Genomic DNA, 20,101 nt, shown 5'->3' with positions numbered 1-20,101 from the left:
CCAGGTTCAATTCTGGTCAAGGGCACATATCTCAGTTTCAGGCTTCCAGCCCTTTTGGGGGCACATGTGGGAAGCAACTAATTGATGTGTCTCTTTCATATCAGTGTTTCTCTCTTCCCTCTCCCTTCCACTCTCTAAAAATCAATGGAAAAATATCCTCAGGTGAGGATTTAAAAAAAAGAGAAAAAGAAGAAGGTATGTGTTTGATGGCCATCCATATTTCCTTTGGTCGCCAAAGAGTTGGGAGTCCTGTAATACATGCTGTTGAATTGTGCACACACAGCAGATGAATTTACATGAAATAACAACACACACCTTTTATCTTCAAGTGTTTGCATCACCAGGTAGCGCTTGTGCAGTTAATAGGTGAAGGACATTTGGGAAAGTTTTGGTGATTATAAATAAAGCCACTATAAACATTCATGTACAGGATTTTGTTTGGACCTAAGTTTTCATTCCACTTGGGTAAACAGGAGTTTTCCTTTATATATAACTTAATCCACACCATCCTTGTACTACATTCTTTTAACTTTGCTATTTATACTCATCCTCTGGAGGACAAGACAGACAGTGCATCAGGAGTTAAGGACTGATAATTCCTCCCTTGAAGCCAATCTCAAGTCCACTGAGGACTGGGAAGGCATCCCCACTCCCCCATGTCCCTATTCCCAACACACAGCACAACTGGCTGGCCATGCTGTCATCAGCCATCTTTTTATCTAGTGCAGGTCAGAGGCCCTAATTGCTTTGGCCCCCCCCGCCACCAGGCTAAGCTGCAAACCTTCTGGCGTAGCACCACAGGTCCCAGAAGAGGAGGGGCAGGGCCGCGTGCAGAGCAAGCAGCTAATCTTATTAATCCGTATTGAGGTCACTTGGGGTTTATGTGCTGCTGGTGGCTCAGTCCTGGTTTCACTGTATTGCAACAGACTGGGTCATTGAGCTGAGGCCACAAATTCTAGGAAATCCACCTTCCTAAATGTTCAGAATAAGCATTGCATACTTCTGCACTGTGGAGTGTTTTAAAAATAAAAGTCCTGCTCTAACCGGTTTGGCTCAGTGGATAGAGCGTCGGGCTGCGGACTGAAGGGTCCCAGGTTCAATTCCGGTCAAGGGTACGTACCATGGTTGTGGGCACATCCCCAGTAAGGGGTATGCAGGAGGCAGCTGATGGATGTTTCTTTCTCATCGATGTTTCTAACTCCCTCTCCCTCCCTCTCTGTAAAAAATCAATAAAATATATTTTTAAAAATAAGTAAGAAAATAGAAGTCCTAAGGCACTGTCTTTACCTCTCACCCTATCCCAGGGCTAGGCTAGCAGGACTTTGAAATCTTGGAGTCCCTTGGGTGAAATGAATTTGCACTGGCCCAAGGAAAGACTGAGGTTAGACACCAGGGAGAACCGGGTGCCAGAGTTCACTGGGCACTGGCCGGTGACCAGACGAGGTGGGCCAGCTTTCTCTGGCAACTATGGCTCCCTGAGGAGATCTATTAAGATGCAGCTCTTCTAAGTCTGCTCTGAACCAACTGGTGATCATTATTGGAGGGTCAGTTAGTCCTTTGTCCTCAGACCCTAAAGTTGCTTCTACCTGCCCTATAACCTGGACCCATCGAGATCCATATTTCCCTGTTTGGGGAAATACGTTTTGGCCAGAGCAGGGGGAAAATGCTTTGGAATTTTTACTTAAATCACTAAAGTAAGATACCACACATTGAAATAGTAGGTAAATTCAGCTGTGGTCCAGACTCTAGCAAAATGTTGCGATTATTTGGATAAATTGATAGTCACTGTTCTTGCAGGTAAGAGTAAGAAGGCAGAAAGGAGGTGACTCCCATGCTGTTGAAACACAGCTACCCTGGTCATGAACAATGCTTCTGCTTCGTGTCAGGTTTGGTTTTGTTAAAAAATATTAGGTAGAGCCCTAGCCGGCCTGCGGACTGAAGGGTCCTGGGTTTGATTCTGGTCAAGGGCACACGTCCGGGTTGTGGGCTCAATCCCCAGTGTGAAGCCTGCAGGAGGCAGCCTATCATTGATTCTCTCTCATCATTGATGTTTCTATCTCTCCCTTTCCCTTCCTCTCTGAAATCAAAAATATTATATATATATATATATATATATATATATATATATATATATATATATATATAAATTAATATATATTAAATATAAATATATATATTAGGTAAAGTTGGGGATCCTGTAATACATGCTGTTGAATGGGCTAAGATAGGCATTTTCATACTGTACACAAAAGTGGTTTTCATACAATGTAATTTTAATGTCTATTGTACAGCTTAGTTACACATCTGGCCTAGAGCAGCACTCTCCCCATGGTTCTCAGCGCTCCTGAGAGGAAAGAGGGCTCTGGAAGGAGGGCCCAAGGAATCAGGAGTCAAATTAAACCTGGGACCAAAATCTGAGGGTCCAAACATCTTTGTTGGGTCTTAAGCCTGGGGAGGTTAGAGCCCAAAACACACCCAGGCAGCTCCAGAAGTCTTGCTTTCTCCACCCCGGAAACTCAGGGCGGCAGTGAAATCATTCTCTCCTTCAGCTAAACAGGCTTCCTCTCTCTCTCTCCTGAAGGAACTGGGAACTGCGGTTGCAGTGCTAGCTCAGGAAGACGGGCTGTCTCGAAGAATCCTCTTTAATGCAGAGGCATCCCAGGAATGTTGCTTTGAAGGCTGGCTGTCTGGGGATAGAAACAGGAAGAAGCTCCCAGAGGACTCTGCCCTCCACTGTAGACAATGAGTGTTGCCCACGGGGGCTGACACGCCCACCTGTGCGGGCATCCCTGGGCCCACCACGAGGGGAGGCCTGGTCTCCGAAGGGTAGACTCCCATCTGATGGTTGCTCCTCTTCCACGGAAGGGCAGCCGTTCCCCCAGAGCCAGAGGAGCCCACCCAGACCTTTCGGGGCGGGATGCTGCTGGGACATGACAACAGCTTGACTTCCTCCACCCGTAGCTCACTCCTGGCCAAGTGAGGGCACGTGACTGAGACGGAGCAGGCCTTTACCTGCGTTTTTGGTGGGGAGAAACAATCCTCTGTCTCTAAATGCTCTTGCCCCGTCATTAGAGAATTCTTCTTTTGAGCCCTCCCTGCTTTGGAGAGTCTGGTACCCTTAGAAGAGTATAATTGTCCCCCACTTTCTGCCATTAAGCAAATACAGTGGCTGACCTGTCAATCTTGGCATTTTTTAAAAGAATAACATGGCCAGTACTTTTGTTCAGACTCCTGTGCTTATGCACCTGGTGACATCTGGATGTAGAATGAAGCCTCTTGGAGCTTAGAATGGCAACGCAGCAAAGGGAAGCAGCCCTCGGTGTGGCCAGTAGTCTCAGGGTGGAACTGAGATGGGTGCCGTGAGGGAGACAGGTGTGGGCTGGTCATCCCCAGAGACCCCTGAGGCCACCGTGAGACCATGTGCTAGAGCAGTGGGCCTGAAGGGGCTCATTCACTCACATTTTGAGTCATTCATTCAACATGTTTGATAGATGCTTTTAGGGACCCTAAACTTTTCATCCCACCATCAGGGAGAGTCTGTGAGGTGGCTGTCCTCCTTGGGAACTTCAGATTGAACAAGGGTGTGTGTCCGCATTTCTTGGAGTCCATTACTTCTCAGTGTTCTGGAGGGAGGGGACCTGGGGCCATCAGCCAGCCTCGGGGGCCTGGCCTGCACCTGCGCCCTCGGCTTCCACCTGGTTGCTCTTGCCCAGCTTTTTCAGGCCCTCCAGAAAGGCCTTCCAGGTGTCTGGCACGCTCTTTTCCAGCAGCCAGCCCTCGCTCTCGCACTCGGGGTCTTCGGGATTGGACACACTTTCCAGTGCCGTGTGCAGGTAGCGCAGCCCAGTCGTGGCGGTCACCTGGTTGGGGGAGAGGAGACTTAATGGAGGTCTGGGAGGAGTAGCGGGGGAGTGGGGCTGCCAGGAAACCAGGGGAGCCGTTGGCCTGTTCATGACCAGGGCCCTTCAATGAGGCGGGCTCTGATGAGTCTTGCTGGGGCACCCAAGATGCTGGCCCCTATCCAACCTCATCACCTCTCCCCTCTCCCTTTCCAGCCACCCTGTGCTTCTTTGGGATCCTCCGCACCCCAGCCTCTCTCTTCCCCAGTCTGTACCATTTGCTACTTTCCCTGCCTCGAATGTTGTTCCTCTCCACACTCACCTGTTAATTCAGCTTCAGCCCTCCGTGGTGCCTGTCCCTGCTCCTCCTCCTCCTCCCCCATCCTCTCAGGTCTCTCCTGTCCTGGGGGCATTAGGCCTGGGCTCCTTCTCCCTGTGCCCCCCCACCCCGTCCTGTGCCCCCCACTTCCTAGCACATTGTTTGGCACACATTGGGTATTCAGTAGCTATTTGCTGGAAGGAATTTTAAATTTTCCTTTTCTGCAAACAATATGCTATGTGGTTTTCTCTACTTCTGTTATCTTCAGCAGTGTGGGGGTGAGTGGGTGGTTTGTTTGGATTTGTTCACTAGTCGTCACTGGGGCAGACACTGGTGCCAAAACATCTAGGGTCCGAGCCCAGCTCTGGCACTTAGACATGTGATGAGGAAACCTGTTTACTCATCTGGTTTGCAGGTTTTCAGATCAGTATCGCCTGCCCCATGTGTGTGCTGTGACACTTCCGTATGTGTAGGCCGTGGCACCTGGTGCACAGAGAGGGTGAATAGAGGTGTCGGCTGTAATCGGTTATTAGTGTGGTGAGTGTTGCTTTCAGCTGTCTGTTGCATTGTGTTAGCCACCCGTTTCTACACAATCATGGTTTGCTCTCACATACTTCTCCTTTTAGGGTACAGCAAACTCTGGGAGGGGCCTAGGCTCGCTAATGGAGAGCGTCCGCCCCCCGCGGCAGGGGTGACCCTGTTCCATCTCGTTCACCCAGTGAATTGCCCTGGAACCGCACTGGCTGGTGGAGGGCCTCGGTAAACATCTGCTGAATGAATGCTATGGGGCAGCAATATTCAACCCACGTGTTGCAAGAATGTATAAAACATGCTGTGACGTCTGACTATTCGATCAGGGGCACTGACCTCTTTCCCCTTAGATTATCAAATAAAAAAATGACAACATCTACACAACCATCGTTGTCTGGTGTGAGTGAATCAAAATTACACTTTTTTTTTTTGTCAGATCGGAAAAATTTGGGGGGGGGGGGTGCCACAGAATTTTAATAATTAGTTTATGTGTGCCATGAGATGAAAAGGACTGAAAATGGCTACTCTGGGAGCATTTTATAATTAAGGTAGATGATAACAGTAGCTAATAGAGTTTAAGTTATCGTTACGGCCCACGGAGAGTTTAATAGTTTTAGCAGTGGGGACACACCTCTTCCTGGAAGTCCTCTTCCTGCCCGTACCCACTGTGGCCCCTCCTGCTTTCCTGAAGGCGGCCCACGCTGCACTGAGTTTTGCACTTGGCAATGGTTCCCTTAGGTTCACGGCTCAGAAGTCATCTGCTAACTGGGTTGTAAAGTCCGGAGGGCAAGGCTCAGGGCAGCATCCTGTCTTAACCCAGCCGCCCTGTGCCCATCACAAGGCTCTGCCCACGGAAGGCCTCCAGTAAACGTCAGGGGCATTGGAGTTCCCTGTCCACAGCGAGCTGGTTCCTGGAAAGGTGCTGCGCTGAGAGGCAGCCAGTGAGCCCAGCCTTCCAGCAGTAAGCTTCTCTCCTAATTCTACCCACTGTTCCCAGGACTCTGCCTCAACGTTACAGGAAGCCCTCCCTCCCCACCCGCCTCAGGGAGCACAGCCCTCTCGGTAACTGGCTAGTGGGGTGTCAGCCAAGGGCACCGCTGCATGAGAATTCCCATAGACAGAGAGAGACTAAACCGTTCGGTGAATCTTCTCTGACAGAAAGTTCCCCACCCAATGTTTCTGATTTTGTACACTTGGAATTTGGAGTCTGGATTTTCTCTGTGCCACCGTGGTCTGCCACTCATTAACCTTTTGCGCTCCAACGTCGAGGCTGACTCGACAGACCAGGCGCTAGTAGCAGGTCCAACGTCAAGCTGAGTTGGTGATCAAGCTAATTAGCAATTTCCGCCAGGGAACTACTGCAACCAAGAGAGGAAGGACTTCCAGTTCGGACCAGACTGTTTGAATTCCAAAAATAAAATTGGAGCGCAAAGGGTTAATGCACACCCCATTCAGCACCCAGGACAGCGCCCATGGTAGGGTTGTGAAATCTCTTCTGTAAAGGAATTCAGCATTCACTGAGGGCTTACTACATGCCAAGCCCTGTGGCTACAGAGAGGAATTCAGCCTTACAGCCGAGATAAGATGAAGCCACAGATCATTAGAATATCGGGTAAACAGTGATGGACATCTCAAAAGAAGCATGAATCCAACGAGCTCGCATTTGCTGAGTGTTCACCCATACCTGGTCAGTGGTCCCCGAGCTAAGTGCTGTCAGCTCCATATAACAGAGAGGTGAAGTACTTTCCAAGACCTCAGACCAAAAAGTGGAGGCACAGGCTGGACCTCTAATACATGCAAAGTGAAAGCAGCCAAACCAAAGGCCGCCTAATACATGATTCCATCCATATGAAGTGCCCAGAATAGGTAAATCCACAAGGACAGACCACAGATTGGGGGCTGCCTGGGGCGTGGGCTGGGGGATTGGAGAATGACTGCTTAACGGGTATGCGGTTTTCTTTGGGGGTGATGGACGCGTTTGGGGGCTAGGTAGAGGTGGTGGCTGCGTAACATTGTGGATGTTCTAAATGCCCCTGTATTCACTTAAAATGGTTGCTTTTATGTCCTATGAATTTCACCTCAATAAATTATTTTTTAAGCAAGAGGACAGAAACAAACAAATGGAACGTGGAGGTCTTGGGGTTCAAGCCTTGGCCTTCCTGACCCACAGCCAGGCAGAGAGCTGGTTCCAAGGAGGGAGGGAGGGAGGGAGGCATGTGCTCCAGGCCCAGTTTCTTCCCTTTAAATCCAAATAGGCCCTGGCTGGTTGCTCAGAGCGTCAGCCCATGGGCCGAAGGGTTGTGGGTTCAATTCCTGGTCAAGAGCACGTACTTCGGTTGCGGGTTCGATTCCTGACCCTGGTCAGGGCAGGTGCGGGAGGCAGCCAATCAATGTGTCTCTCTCACGTTGATGTTTCTCTCTCCCCCACTCCTTCCACTCTGTCTGAAAATCAATGGGAAAAATATCCTCAGGTGAGGATTTAAAAAATGAAAATAAAATACAATGAATCCAAATGGGCAGATGGCTCCCTCTTCCCCTGCTCCCCACCCCGGGCCAGGAGCCTACGTCAAAGAGCCAGACGAGGAGCGTGACGGCACCCATGGAGTTCATGAGGCTGCTGTAGTAGCTCAGCAGGGCGGCCCTGCAGCCTCGCACCCACAGGTTGAGCTCCTCCGTCTGGTGGTCGTAGCTGTAGTGCGCCGAGTTGTTGGTGAGCTGGTACTGGATGCAGGGCCGTGGCGAGTTGGGGTTGCAGCAGCTAAAGGGGACACCGTCCACCAGGTACCTCCCATCCACGTTGCTCTTGATGCGGCTGGAGGAAAAATAAACAACTTGAGAGGGCTTCGCGGACTTTTCACCCGGTGCCAGTTCCTCCCGGCCCCGCCACAGTCCCATTCACTCATGCATTTGCTCTCTCGGTCATATTTGCTGTGCACAGACTATGGGCCAGCCAGTGTTCTAGGCACTGAAGATGGAGCAGTGACCCCCGGGAGCCGGTCGGTGCCCCTGCCTTGCTGGAACTTATGTTCTGGAGCAGGGGTGGGGAACCTTTTTTTTGGCCAAGGGCCATTTGGGTATTTATAACATCATTTGCGGGCCATACAAAATTATCAATTTAAAAATTAGCCTAGCCAGTTTGACTCCGTGGATAGAGTGTCGGACTGGGCACTGAGAGGTCCCAAGTTTGATTCTGATCAAGGCCACATGCCCAGGTTGTGGGCTCAGTTCCCAGTGTGGGATGTGCAGGAAGCAGCCGATCAATGATTCTCTCTCATCATTGATGTTTTCATCTCTCTCTCCCTCTCCTTCTCTGAAATCAATAAAAACATACTTTTTAAAAAAAGACAGTTATTTTTAAAAATGAGCCTGTTATATTTGGTCAAACATTGAATTAACTCACCCCTAATGCCTGGGCAAGGCCAGACCAAACGATTTCCCGGGCCTTGGCCCACAGCTGGACGCTCCCCGCCCCTGCTCAAGAGGGTTGCGATTGGGGAGGGTAGTGGTCATCCATCGTCCCTGGCAGGCGATGACCTCTTAGAACCATGGCAGGCTGGTCAGAGCGACAGGAGGGCGGGACTCTGCCTTGTATTCGTGGCCATCAGGCTTCAGCCCCCGGCCCTCCCTCCAACTTCATCTCCCCCTTTGGGACCAAGACCCCTCTGGCCAGGTCGGCTCTTCCCAACAGATGTGTCAGGGCCCGTGCAGGGGCTGAGGCTTGCCCCTCGCTTTGCTCACCGTTTGCTCACCATCCTCATGAACTCTGTCACTGACAGCTGGGTGGGCACTCCTTACTCACCTGAAGGATGCACCCACTTAACTCCGCATTTCTGTATTTCTGTATGTACTGGGTTGGAGCACACCATACGTTCGTGTGGGTTCAGATTCAAGAGGAGGAGACGTCTCTATAGTGACGGGTCTCCCCTCCCCATCAGGCGGCTGGCGATGCCCTACCTGACCAGGTCTGTATGTGTCAAACGCCATTGAGATTTGCACACCTGACTGTGTGCATGTTATCTTGAGTAAAAAAAAAATTGTTTAAGTTGCACATGAACAGTGCATTTCATATAATAGCAGACTTTTACAGCACAAGAATAGAAAGCCTGTAATTGTTTAAAATAGAAATCGTGTTCAACAATATTCACTGAAATGATCATTGCACTCTAAAAAAGGACCTTCGCCCTGGCCGGGGAGCTCAGTTTGTTAGAGCATCATCCCAGGACGCCAAGGTTGTGTTCGATCCCCAGCCAGAGCACTTACAAGAATCGGCCAATGAATGCATAAATAAGTGGAACAACAAATCAGTGTTTCTCCCCTTCCTCTCCCTCTCTAAAGTCAATAACTAAAAAATATATATATATATTAAAAATAAAGACAATATAAGTAGATTTTCATATTTAGCTTCTAAGTAAAATCTCCTTCGTGCAATAAAACTCCCCCTCATTCTCGTCCCTCCAGCCCCCCCTTGGCCAACGTGTCTGACCCTTTGGGGAGGCTTCATGCAGGGACAAGCAAACACGGGTTCCATAAATGTTACTCTTCCTGGTTTGCATTTTTTTTTTTTAACCTAAGTGGCAGCATTATATACTACTGTCTTTTTTTTTCCTAAAGAGTGAAAGGGAGGGAGGGAGAGAGAAACATCGATGTGAGAGAGACACAGCGATGAGTTGCCCTCCACATACAGCCTGACCAGTGGCCAGGGACCCAGTCTGCAACCGAGGTATGTGCCTTTGGCTGGAATCGAACCCAGGACCCTTCACTCCACAGGCCGATGTTCTCTCCACTGAGCCAAACTGGCTACAGCTATCCTACTGTGTTTTTACCCTTAACAATGTCTTGAAGATGATTTATATCTGCCAGTGGAGAGTGTGCTCAGGTGTTGGGTGAGCTGTATGGTGTCCCCACTGTGCAGATGGTTCCGGGGGTGCTGTGCAGTTCCCGTGGGGGGCGCTTGGGGTTTCCCAGCCTCCTGTTAATACAAACATGCACATGTCGTTCTGCATGTGTAAGTTTATCTAGAGGGTCAGTTCCTAGAAGATGCATTCCTGCGCCAGAGGTGGGTCCGTCTGTGACCACACCAGATGCCTTCTGCCTCTCTCCTCGGGGCTGGGCAGGCACACCCACCAGCCACACCTGCGAGAGCCCCTCCCCACAGCCAAGCCCACACGGGTCTGATAGATGATAGTGAAAGCTGACCCATGGAAAGAGTATCTTGGATCCCGTCTCCGTGGCTTGGTTGGCTGGAGTGTCGTCCGTACACCAGAAGATTGTGGGTTCAATTCCTGGTCAGGGCGAGTACGGGAGGCAACTGACCCATGTTTCGCTCTCACATTGATGTTTCTCTCAAAAAGAGAGAGAGAGAGAGAGAGAGAGAGAGAGAGAGAACATATCCTTGGGTGAGGACTAAAAAAATAGTATCTCGCGGTTGTTTTAATTTCCACTCCTCTCATGAGCGGAGTCTGGTGTCTCACATGTTGAAGGGCCATCTGTGGTGCTCGCTCTGCAGCACATACACTAAACTGGAACGTACGGAGATTCGCGGGGCGCCTGCGCGAGGATGACACACGAAGTCCTGAAGCGTTCATATTTTCACTTAATAAAACTTGAGACTGAAAAACAGATCCAGCCCAGCTGGTGTGAGTGAGCATTGACCTATAAACCAGGAGGTCACGGTTCAATTCCCGGTCAGAGCACATGCTGGGTTGTGGGCTCGATCCCCAGTAGGGGGTGTGCAGGAGGCAGCCCATCAGTGATTCTCATCATTGATGTTCCCCTCTCTCTCCCTCTCCCTTCCTCTCTGAAAGCCATAAAATATATATGTGTATGTATATATTTGGAAAGATCCATTTGTGATTCCTTTTCAGTGAACTGTCCTTTGCTGTCCGTCTGAGTAAGACTAAGAAAGCTCTGTACAGCCCTAGCCGGTTTGGCTCAGTGGATAGCGCGTCAGCCTGTGGACTGAAGGGTCCCGGGTTCGATTCCGGTCGAGGGCGTGTACCTTGGTTGCAGGCACATCCCCAGTGGGGGGGGTGCGGGAGGCGGCTGGTTGATGTTTCTCTCTGATCGGTGTTTCTAGCTCTATCTCTCTCCCTTCCTCTCTGTAAAAAAATCAATAAAATATATTTTTAAAAAAAGAAAGAAAGAAAGAAAACTCTGTACAAGGTGGCCTCCTTGGCTCCAGAACAATCCATGCCTGGGTAACGGCGACCATATTTCCACACCGACCTTTCCTGCATGGACAGGACCCACTGCCCGAGGAGGGGGCGGCCCTGGGTGCACGGGTGGTCCCGCTGAGAAGAGCAGGACGCCTGGGTGTCTGCCCCGTCCATCCCCCGGGGGAACCCCTCACCTCCCTGGGCCTCAGCTCCCTCATCTGTGAAGTGGGGATCGACACAAGGGTCACACGAAGGGATCCACGTGAAAGGCTTCGAAGAGCCGTGAGCCAGGCTCCTGGCTCCCAGGGAGCCTCTGTGACAAGGGGACACACCGCTGGGGACAGACGAGAGGGTGCATGGGCCCTGCCCACTGTGCGGAGGCTGTGAGCGCTGCTGTGAGCAGGAGGCACCTGTGTCCGAGGCAGCGGCTGCTGGAGAAGTTCTCGCTCCAACCCCACTGACTGCGGGTGAGCAGCCCAGCGGGCGGAGCAGACAGTGTCTCCCACCCAAGACCAGCCCCGCCCGGCCTCCTCCTCCTCTCCTCACCCGGAGGAGCTCAGCTCCCTGCTGCCGCCCCTCCCTGCCTGGGGGCCCCGGCGCCCTGTCCACCAGCACAGTGTCCCCCTGGGCCGGCCCAGCGCCTCCCCGGAGAGAGCCCGCGTCAGCCCCGGCCTGCCTCTGTGAGCGGCACTGACTCCTCTCTCCGGGGCTGGGGTGGGGACCCTGCCCTCTCCGCGGCTGTGGGTGAGCTGAGACCTGCACGGGGTGCAGCCGGGGAGAAGGGGGTCCCCCCACGCAGGGCCCGCTCCCTGGGACCTGGTGGTTCTGCAGCAGGGGAAGGGCAGTGGCCCTGCCTCCGGGACCGGCCTGAGGGCCAGGCCTGCGGTTCTGCGGCTGAGGCCCCGGGTCGGAGCCGCCTGCAGCCTGCACTGGCCTTCTGGGCGGCGCCTTCCCCCACCTCGCTGACCCCAGTGGAGAAGCCACCTTGCTGGTCCCTACAGGGCAGGGCCGTGTCCCCCCCCCGCCAGACTGGGGCTCCCTGAGGACAGGGCTGTGTCCCCGTCAGACTGGGGCTCCCTGAGGACAGGGCCATGTCCCCTCAGACTGGGGCTCCCTGAGGACAGGGCCGTGTCCCCCTCACACTGGGGCTCCCTGAGGACAGGGCCGTGTCCCCCCTTGACTGGGGCTCCCTGAGGGCATGGCTGTGCCTCCCTCCAGCCGGGGACCCCTTGGGGCCACAGGTCTAGACCCCTCCCTCCCCAGAAGCACGTCTGTCTGCTCGGCGCTGGCCCTGGTCCAAGCACAGGTGACGGCCCCACTCACCCTCTTAAGACGAAGCCGGCAGAGGCTCCTGGGGGGGGGGGGGGGCTGTTTATATCCGGCCCCGGCTGCAAACCGCGCTCTGCTCAGGGCTCCAGGCTCCTGAGGTTTAATTGATGAGCCTGTGCTCTAGCCCAGCGGTCGCCAATCTTTGGACCTCACGGACCACCAGGGTCCGCAGACCACTGTCCCATGGCCCAGCCACCTCTGACGGGAAAATCATCGCGTCAGAGTTTCCCTGGGGAAACCCACATAATTCAGTCAGTGAGTCCATCAGTCAATGAGGAAAGCCGAACGGAGACGAGCACCGCAGGGGAGGAGGGAGGCAGGAGTGTAGCTGCTGAGTCAGTCCCCGCCTGACCCCCATCGCGCCTTGGCAGCGACCTCTGTGAGCCTCAGTTTCCTCATCTGAGAAATGGCCATATAGTTCCTGACGGGCCTGTGGCGGAGACGGGGTGGGGTATACACACAGAGCACCTGGTGTACAGCAAGTGCGGGGTTCGCATTTCCTTTCTGGGTAGCCGCAGAGTATAAAGTCCTGCAGGTGGTGAGGGGGTCATAAGAAGGGGAGACACAGCCCTGTCCTCAGGGAGCCCCAGTCGGAGGGGGACACAGCCCTGACCTCAGGGAGCCCCAGTCTGAGGGGGGGACACGGCCCTGTCCTCAGGGAGCCCCAGTCTCGAGGGGGGGACACGGCCCTGTCCTCAGGGAGCCCCAGTCTCGAGGGGGGGACACGGCCCTGTCCTCAGGGAGCTTCTAGCCAACGTGTAGAACTGCTTGAGATGTTTATAAATTGTTCAGGAAGAGGAAGAGATGCCTATAGCCAGCGGGTCCCCTTGCAGGACAGTAAAGTGAGAGTTTGGTGCCAACTTCTCCCCTTGTTCTGGAGCCCAGGCCAGGCCTCCCGGCTAAGCGTTCCTGGCGCCGCGCCTCTGAGCTCCTTCCCGTCTGCCTCACCCCAAGACACCGAAGCTCTGCTCATCCCGAAAACAGGAAATGGCGAAGGAATTGCTCTAAGCAGGCGAGGACCCCATGCCCTCCTGGTGTGATGCGGTCAGGTGCCCAGCGCAGCACCCTCTGAACCTCTTGCCGAAACCAAACCTCAATCCGATGGCCCCTCAGCCCTGAGCTGGCTCACGGGAGAGCGGGCAGGACAAGAAGACAGCGTGGCTGCCGTTGCCTAACTCGAGAGCGAGGGGAATTCTGCAGGACAAGCAGCCCTTTCTCCAAGACCCTCGTGGCATAAAAAGGTAACCGCCGCCCTGGCCGGAGTGGCTCGTTCGGCTGAGCGTCGCCCGTGCACCAAAAGGTCACTGGTTCAATTCCCGGTCGGGGCACATGCCCAGGTTGTGGGTTCAATCCCAGGTTGGGGTGCCTGCGGGAGGCAACCAGCCCATTTTCTCTCTCACATGGATGTTTCTCCCTTCCTGTCTCTCTGAAATCAATACAAACATTTTTTGTTTGTTTCAGTTTGTTTTTCAGAAAAAGATAACTGATATAGAGGAGAGAGGCTCAGAGAAGCAACCAAGTGCAGAGTGTGGGCTCGGTTGGGATCCTGATCTGAACAAACCAGCCGGAAAAGACATTTTGAGACGATCAGAATATTGAACAGTCTGGGTATTAGATAATATTAATGCTAATTTTGTTGAGATGATTAATTGTACTTACGTTAAACAAAAAGAAAAACACACCACCACCCTCCTTATGAAATGCCTCCTAAAGTATTTACAAGTAAAGGGAAACCATGCCCAGGATTTGCGTTAATGAAACCAGAAAGGCAAAATGTTTGTTGAAGCTGGGTGATGTGTACACGGGAGTTCGTTAAATCTCTCTGCTTTTGTGGCTGCTTGAGTTTTCTGAAAGGAAAGTTGAAAACGCAAAACATAAAGGCACTGGCCGAGAACCACAAATCCCCCTCCAGAGACCTGGCTTCTCCCACCTCTGTGGCCTCAGAAGTCCAGCCCCGAGGATGCTGCTGAGAAAAGCCAGGAAAAGACGAGTGCTGCCCTGACCGGTGTGGCTCAGTGGATAGAGCGTCGGCCTGCCGACTGAAGGGTCCCAGGTTCGATTCCGGTCAAGGGCATGTACCTGGGTTGCGGGCACATCCCCAGTAGAGGATGTGCAGGAGGCAGCTGATCAACGTTTCTCTCTCATCGATGTTTCTAACTCTCTATCCCTCTCCTTCTCCCTTCCTCTCTGTAAAAAATCAATAAAATATATTTAAAAAAAAAAAACTTTAAAGAAAGAAAGAAAAGGCGAAGGCTCACCACGACTCCATGCTTTGTCATCTCAAACACATAAACGCACTTTCTGTGCTGGGGATCCAGCTTTGTCAGGTAAACTTGGTAATCTTTCTAAGTGAGCAGTCAAAATGCAAACAGAAAGAAATGTTAGTGTGTGTGTGGCGGGGGGAGAGGTGCCACTCAAGTTCTCTCGTTCATGCCTTTGTTCTTTCCACCAACAGGCATGGGGGCGGCTAGCGCTGGCCCTCAGGCAAATCCAGCCCCACCAAGCTTTCTGGTCACAGCCCCAAGGAGCTCACCTCCTCACGGTTTCACCCACTGATCATTAATTTAAGTTTGTGGGAAATGAGATGTCGCCTCTCTGTCAAGGGAACCTATCAGGCTGTTCCCTTAGCAACACGGGTGTGACGTCACTGTGGGGGCGGGGAGGAAAGGAGAAAGGATTTCAGTTCTGCAGTTCCAGTTCTAGAAATGTAGCCGAAGGGAAGTGGGGGGCGGGGGGGAGGGAAGAAAGAAAGAGAGAGAGAGAGAGAGAGAGAGAGAGAGAGAGAGAGAAAGGCAGGGGAAAGACATCCTAAATGACCACTTAAGTGTGTCCATTTGCCCAGTGGAATATTACACAATCGGTGATCATAATCGTTTTAGACAAATACTGTTTCATATCACATATATGTGGAATCGGAAAACCCAAATGCATAGAACAGGCACTAAATTGATGGTTGCCAGGGGCTTTGGGGACAGGGACGATATTGGTCAAAGTGCACAAACATCTATACTAATAAAAGCATAATATGCTAATTAGACTGGACAGCCAAACGACCTTCTGGACGTCATTCTGGACGTCCTTCCAGACAAAGTCACAGTGGCAGAGGCGGTTGGGGCGATCAGGTTGACAGTGGAGCAGTTAGGGGTGATCAGGCCAGCAGGGGAGCAATTAGGGGCAATCAGGCCAGCAGGGGAGCAATTAGGGGCAATCAGGCAGGCAGGCAGAGGGGTTAGGGGCAATCAGGCAGGCAGGCAGGCAGGTGAGTGGTTAGAATGCAAGAGGGATGTCTGACTGCTGATTTAGGCCTGATCCCACAGGGGTCCCGGATTGGAGAGGGTGCAGGCTGGGCTGTGGGCCCCCCTTACCTCCCCTGCACAAATTTTGTGCACTGGGCCTCTAGTCCAATTATAAGATGAACAAGTTATGGGGATCTAATGCACATCATAGTGACCACAGTTAACAATACTGTGTTACATGCTTGAAAATTGCAAAAAAAAAGTTGCTCAAGAGAGTAGATCTTAAATGTCCTCACTACAGACGGGAGATTCTAATTATGTCACATAATGAAGGAGCCAGCTGAGGCTATGGTGGTAATCACTTTACAACATATAAATGTATCACATCAACACAATGTGCACCGTAACCTCCCATAATGTTTATATTTGTTAATTATATCGCAGTGATGCTGAGAGGAAATGACCATTTGGAACATTATGCGAAAGTTATACCATCAAATTGCAAAATGGGCACTCGGTTGTCATTACGCCTGGTTACGCTGTGTCGTTATGTGGATGTTAACAAGACTAGAATGAAACGTGAAAAAACTAAAGCGAGTGATGTTTAGTTGTGACTGAGAACCTGACTTGAATTTCTTTTCCTGTTTTTGTTTCTCTTAATGTTGTCACCTGGTTTTTTTGCGTAACAGAGATACCTTTTAACAATCTGAACAAGTTGGTGTGGAGCACTGAGCTTAATGTGTGCCTGGAAACGTGGCCATGCTGACCACGAGAGTGGAACAACCTGGGGAATTTCTCCGCTTTGGGACAGAAGGGGATTTGGGGATTACAGAGAGGTTTTAAAGTCTCCAAGGACTGACCCTGTGCAGAAGGCAGTCAAGGGAAATGACAGGAAAAGGCAGGGTTGCAAAGCTCACAAGGGCTGGTTCTACAACAATCTCCCCCCTTACCCCCCCCCCCACACCCGGCCCCATCCCAGGAATGCTGCTTGTCCCTCTGGCTTCATGCCCTCCCGGGGCACCTTCCCTAGACCACGCCTCCAGTGCTGTCCCTGCAGACCTGTCACCGAGGGAGGGCAGAGCAGTTTGCAAGTCTCTCCTTGACTAGGATTTGTAGTAATCCCCAGCCGCAGAGAAAACGGCATCCCAGCAGTGACCTTCGTCTGCCTTCCCTTCCATCCGAGGGGCAGGGTTGCAAAGCTCACAAGGGGCAGCCTTCTGGGTTTGTTGGTGCTGTGGTCTGGGCTCCAACCATTCCCCGCTGCCCGTGTGCCCCACACCCTGTGTGCAAGTCCCCTGGACTCGCCAGCCTTACAGGAAACTCGCCTGGATGATAACCGACCTCTCGCTCAGCCAGGACACGGGGAGAGGCTGGAGCAGGCTGCCCTCTCCCTGTGGCGGGGGGGGGGGGGGGGGGGGGGCGGTGGTACACGGGCAGAGCCGTGTGCTGGCATCGCGCACGTGGGGACTGCAGCTCCAGGCGAGATTCTCTCCCACCAGCACCTCCCGGCTTCCCACCCAGGCTCTTATATTTGCACAGACAACACTTCAGACACACTTCACCCAGTGGCACTGCTATGATTTAAGAAGGAAACATTTAATGAGCACCTGCTGTATGCCAGGCTCTAGACCAGCGGTTCTCAACCTTCCTAATGCCGCGACCCTTTAATACAGTTCCTCATGTTGTGGTGACCCCCAACCATAAAATTATTTTCGTTGCTACTTCGTAACTGTAATGTTGCTACTGTTAAGAATCGTCATGTAAATATCTGATATGCAGGATGTATTTCCATTGTTACAAATTGAACATAATTAAAGCATAGTGATGAATCACAAAAACAATATGTAATTATAGATGTGTTTTCCGATGGTCTTAGGCGACCCGTGTGAAAGGGTCGTTCGACCCCCAAAGGGGTCGCGACCCACAGGTTGAGAACCGCTGCTCTAGACAGAGCCAGGAGGCGACCTCCAAGATTATTCCAGTGCCTTTATCTAACCGCTGGGCAAGCGACGGCCCAGGGCAAGTGACTTACCCACGGTCCCCGGCCAGCTAACAGCAGAGCCACAGCCACGGCCTCGACTCCCTGACTGCCCGTCCCCCGCTCTTCCCCCCACGCCCAAGGACACACCTTGAGGTAGGTGCTCAGGCCCCAAAGGCGGGAGAAAGGGAACCAACCAGGAAATGCGAGCCCCCGGGACTGAATCCAGGTACTTTGAGTGAAGGGGACGAGCTGGCCAGCATCTCAGGACATGTGCTCTACGAATGCCACAGCCCCGCACGCCTATCCCACAGCTTATAAAGGCTGTCCCGAAATTCACGCAAGAAGTAATTTCGATAGAAAACAGAGGTTTATAATTAAAACTTGTAAATTTTTTATTGATTCATAAAGTATACCGTATCGGGTTATGTATGGAGTAGCATATCGGGTAAATGGCCTCCACGGCTTTGCTGGCACATATGCCCTCTTTTGTTGAAATTTTCCATGACGGTTTTTGCATGAATGTGGCTGAATTTCGATGAGGCTCATGTTCATCTTGATGGCTTGGTTAATCGACAAAATTGTCGCATTTGGGGTTCAGAAAATCCACGAGTTATTGTTGAGAAACAAATGCACCCACAACGTGTCACTGTTTGGTGCGGATTTGGGGCTGGAGGCACCATCGGACCATTCTTCTTTGAAAATGCGGCTGCTCAGGCAATAACAAAAGAGTGTGTATGTGCCAGCAAAGCCGCGGAGGCCATTTACCCGATATGCTATTCCATACATAACCCTATACTGTATACTTTATGAATCAACAAAAAACTTACAATTTTTAATTATAAACCTGTGTTTTCTATCGAAATTACTTCTTGCGTGAATTTTGGGACACCCTTTATAGCCGACACCCTCCTCCCACCATAGCCAAACCTTAGGTTGGACCATAGGAAGTTGCCGCCTTTATAGACAACCTGTCAGAACATCAGCAATTCCATAGGTGCCCCCAGCACAGCCTGGCAGGCACGGCGAGAAGTGCCGCACAGCGACCACCCCCGGGGGGGACAGGACACCGGCTTCCAGGCCCCTTCGGCGCCGACCCGGGGCGGGGGCCACTCACTCTTTGACTTCCTTGGAGGAAAAGTCCAGGTAGCGGTTGCTGATCCACTGAATCTCAAACCAGTCCCGGAAGCCGTTGTTGCCGCAGCATCTGAACTCGATCTGCAGCAGGTCGATGGTCTTCTTCATGTAGCAGCGGCCGGGCGTGTCCGTGTCGCGGTAGAACCGCAGGCCCTGCCGGAGCCCCAGGGCCAGCGCGCTCTCCAGGGAGCCGCGCAGGAGGAGGCAGCAGAGCGCCGCCAGCAGGAGGGCCGCCTGGAGGAGGACGCAGGCGGCCAGGTACGGCCTCAGCCAGGGCTTCCACTTGGCGTACTTGGCCGGGTCCAGGGCGTCGTAGCAGACCTTGCCGGCCAGAGCGTGGACGGCACAGGACAGCACCCCCACCCCGATCAAGGAGTTGGGCACCAGGTGGCTCTCCGAGTTGCCCATCACATCACTCCTCTTCCGGAGCTCGACCTTCAGGAAGAGCCCCAGGCCGAAGACCACGGTGCCGGCCAGCACCGCGAGCCAGTTCAGGAGCCAGAGCCCCTGGGCCAACTTGACCCGCCTCTTCTGGTCAAAGCTGACTTTCAGCAGCGCCATGGTGCAGGGTGCGGTCCGGCAGCCTCCCGCGCGCAGCTCCCACCCGTGACCTTAGCGCGCCCGGGGCCGAGGGCTCAGGGCCTCCAGAGGGGCGCTGCTCTGGGGGCTCCCCATGGTGACGCCCCCTCGCCCGGGACCCCCTCAGCTCAGTCCCGGCTCCTGAAGGGGCCAGTCCTCCGGCCGTTTCTGCAGCTCCTTCCCAGCCAGGAAGGGACAGCCTGAAGGTGCAGATTAGAAGTGGGAGCCGCAAGACACCTTGCTAATCTCTTTAGCCAGGTTCATCCCATTAGATAAAGCCATGCCCGCTTCAAAACCTGCCCAGAAGGCGCCTCCATGGACACCCTGGAGCAGAACCCTGGGCTCAGCTCGGGGAGTCAGGAGCAAAAGGACAAGGCTGGCCAGAGCGATGGGCTCCAGCTGAGGTCGGGCTCGGATCACAGAGCACATTTCCAGGCCAAACGCCTTCAAAATGTAAAACTTTCTATGGCCATGCCCTGGCTGGTTTGCCTTAGTGGTTGCAGCGGTTCTCAACCTGTGGGTTGCGACCATTGGAAAACACACATAGCATATCAGATATTTACATCACAATTCATAACAGTAGCAACATTACAGTTATGAAGTAGCAACGAAAATAATGTTATGGCTGGGGGTCACCACAACATGAGGAACTGTATGAAAGGGCCGCAGCATGAGGAAGGTTGAGAACCACTGGTTAGAGCGTGGGCCTGCACACTGAAGGGTCTCAGGTTCAATTCCCAGTCATGGGCACTTACCTGGGTTGCAGGTTTGATCCCCTGCCCCTGTCAGGGCACGTGCAGAAGGCAACCAATTGATGTGTCTCTCTCACTCCCCTCCCTTCCACTCTCTCTAAAAATCAATGGAGCCCTAGCCGGTTTTGCTCAGTGGATAGAGCGTCAGCCTGCAGACTAAAAGGTCCCCGGTTCAAATCCTGTCAAGGGCACATGCCCAGGTTTCGGGCTCGATCCCCAGTAGGGGGCGTGCAGGAAGCAGCGGAT

At 52.6% G+C, this 20,101-nt stretch overlaps 2 protein-coding genes across 3 annotated transcripts in view; one reads left to right on the top strand and one right to left on the bottom strand.

Annotated features, from left to right (window-relative positions):
- The window catches only part of UBR2 (ubiquitin protein ligase E3 component n-recognin 2), a 122,195-nt gene extending 116,496 nt beyond the window's left edge, over positions 1–5,699 (top strand). Inside the window, exons 45-46 of one of the 2 annotated variants that reach the window (XR_009453509.1) lie at positions 2,582–3,833; positions 4,574–5,699. Coding sequence is in view for 1 of the 2 variants with exons in the window: in XM_059701697.1 (XP_059557680.1) it covers positions 2,582–2,609 (28 nt within the window). In the remaining variant the exon portion in view is untranslated. Of the gene's footprint in view, positions 1–2,581; positions 3,877–4,573 lie in introns of those variants that run through there. The other variant, XM_059701697.1, reaches the window with a different exon arrangement.
- Positions 3,648–19,296, bottom strand: PRPH2 (peripherin 2). The gene is made up of 3 exons (XM_059701704.1): positions 18,505–19,296; positions 7,255–7,501; positions 3,648–3,860 (listed from the first exon to the last, which is right to left on the bottom strand). The coding sequence occupies exons 1-3, from the start codon at positions 19,083–19,085 to the stop codon at positions 3,648–3,650; spliced, it is 1,041 nt and encodes a 346-aa protein (XP_059557687.1). The 5' UTR covers positions 19,086–19,296.
- Positions 19,297–20,101: the final 805 nt, after the last annotated feature.

The sequence above is a fragment of the Myotis daubentonii genome, chromosome 6 (genome assembly GCF_963259705.1).
Source record: "Myotis daubentonii chromosome 6, mMyoDau2.1, whole genome shotgun sequence".
Classification (NCBI taxonomy): domain Eukaryota; kingdom Metazoa; phylum Chordata; class Mammalia; order Chiroptera; family Vespertilionidae; genus Myotis; species Myotis daubentonii.
This window is presented reverse-complemented; position numbering and strand designations above follow the sequence as displayed.

Bases quoted from the DNA above. Each gene is read 5' to 3' on its own strand.
- PRPH2 (XM_059701704.1), bottom strand. From the start codon at position 19,085: ATGGCGCTGCTGAAAGTCAGCTTTGACCAGAAGAGGCGGGTCAAGTTG. The intron at 7,502-18,504 runs GTGAGTGGCCCC...TTTTTCCTCCAG, and splicing joins TCCTCCAAGGAAGTCAAAGA to CCGCATCAAGAGCAACGTGG. The intron at 3,861-7,254 runs GTAGGCTCCTGG...TCCCCCAACCAG, and splicing joins TCCTCGTCTGGCTCTTTGAC to GTGACCGCCACGACTGGGCT.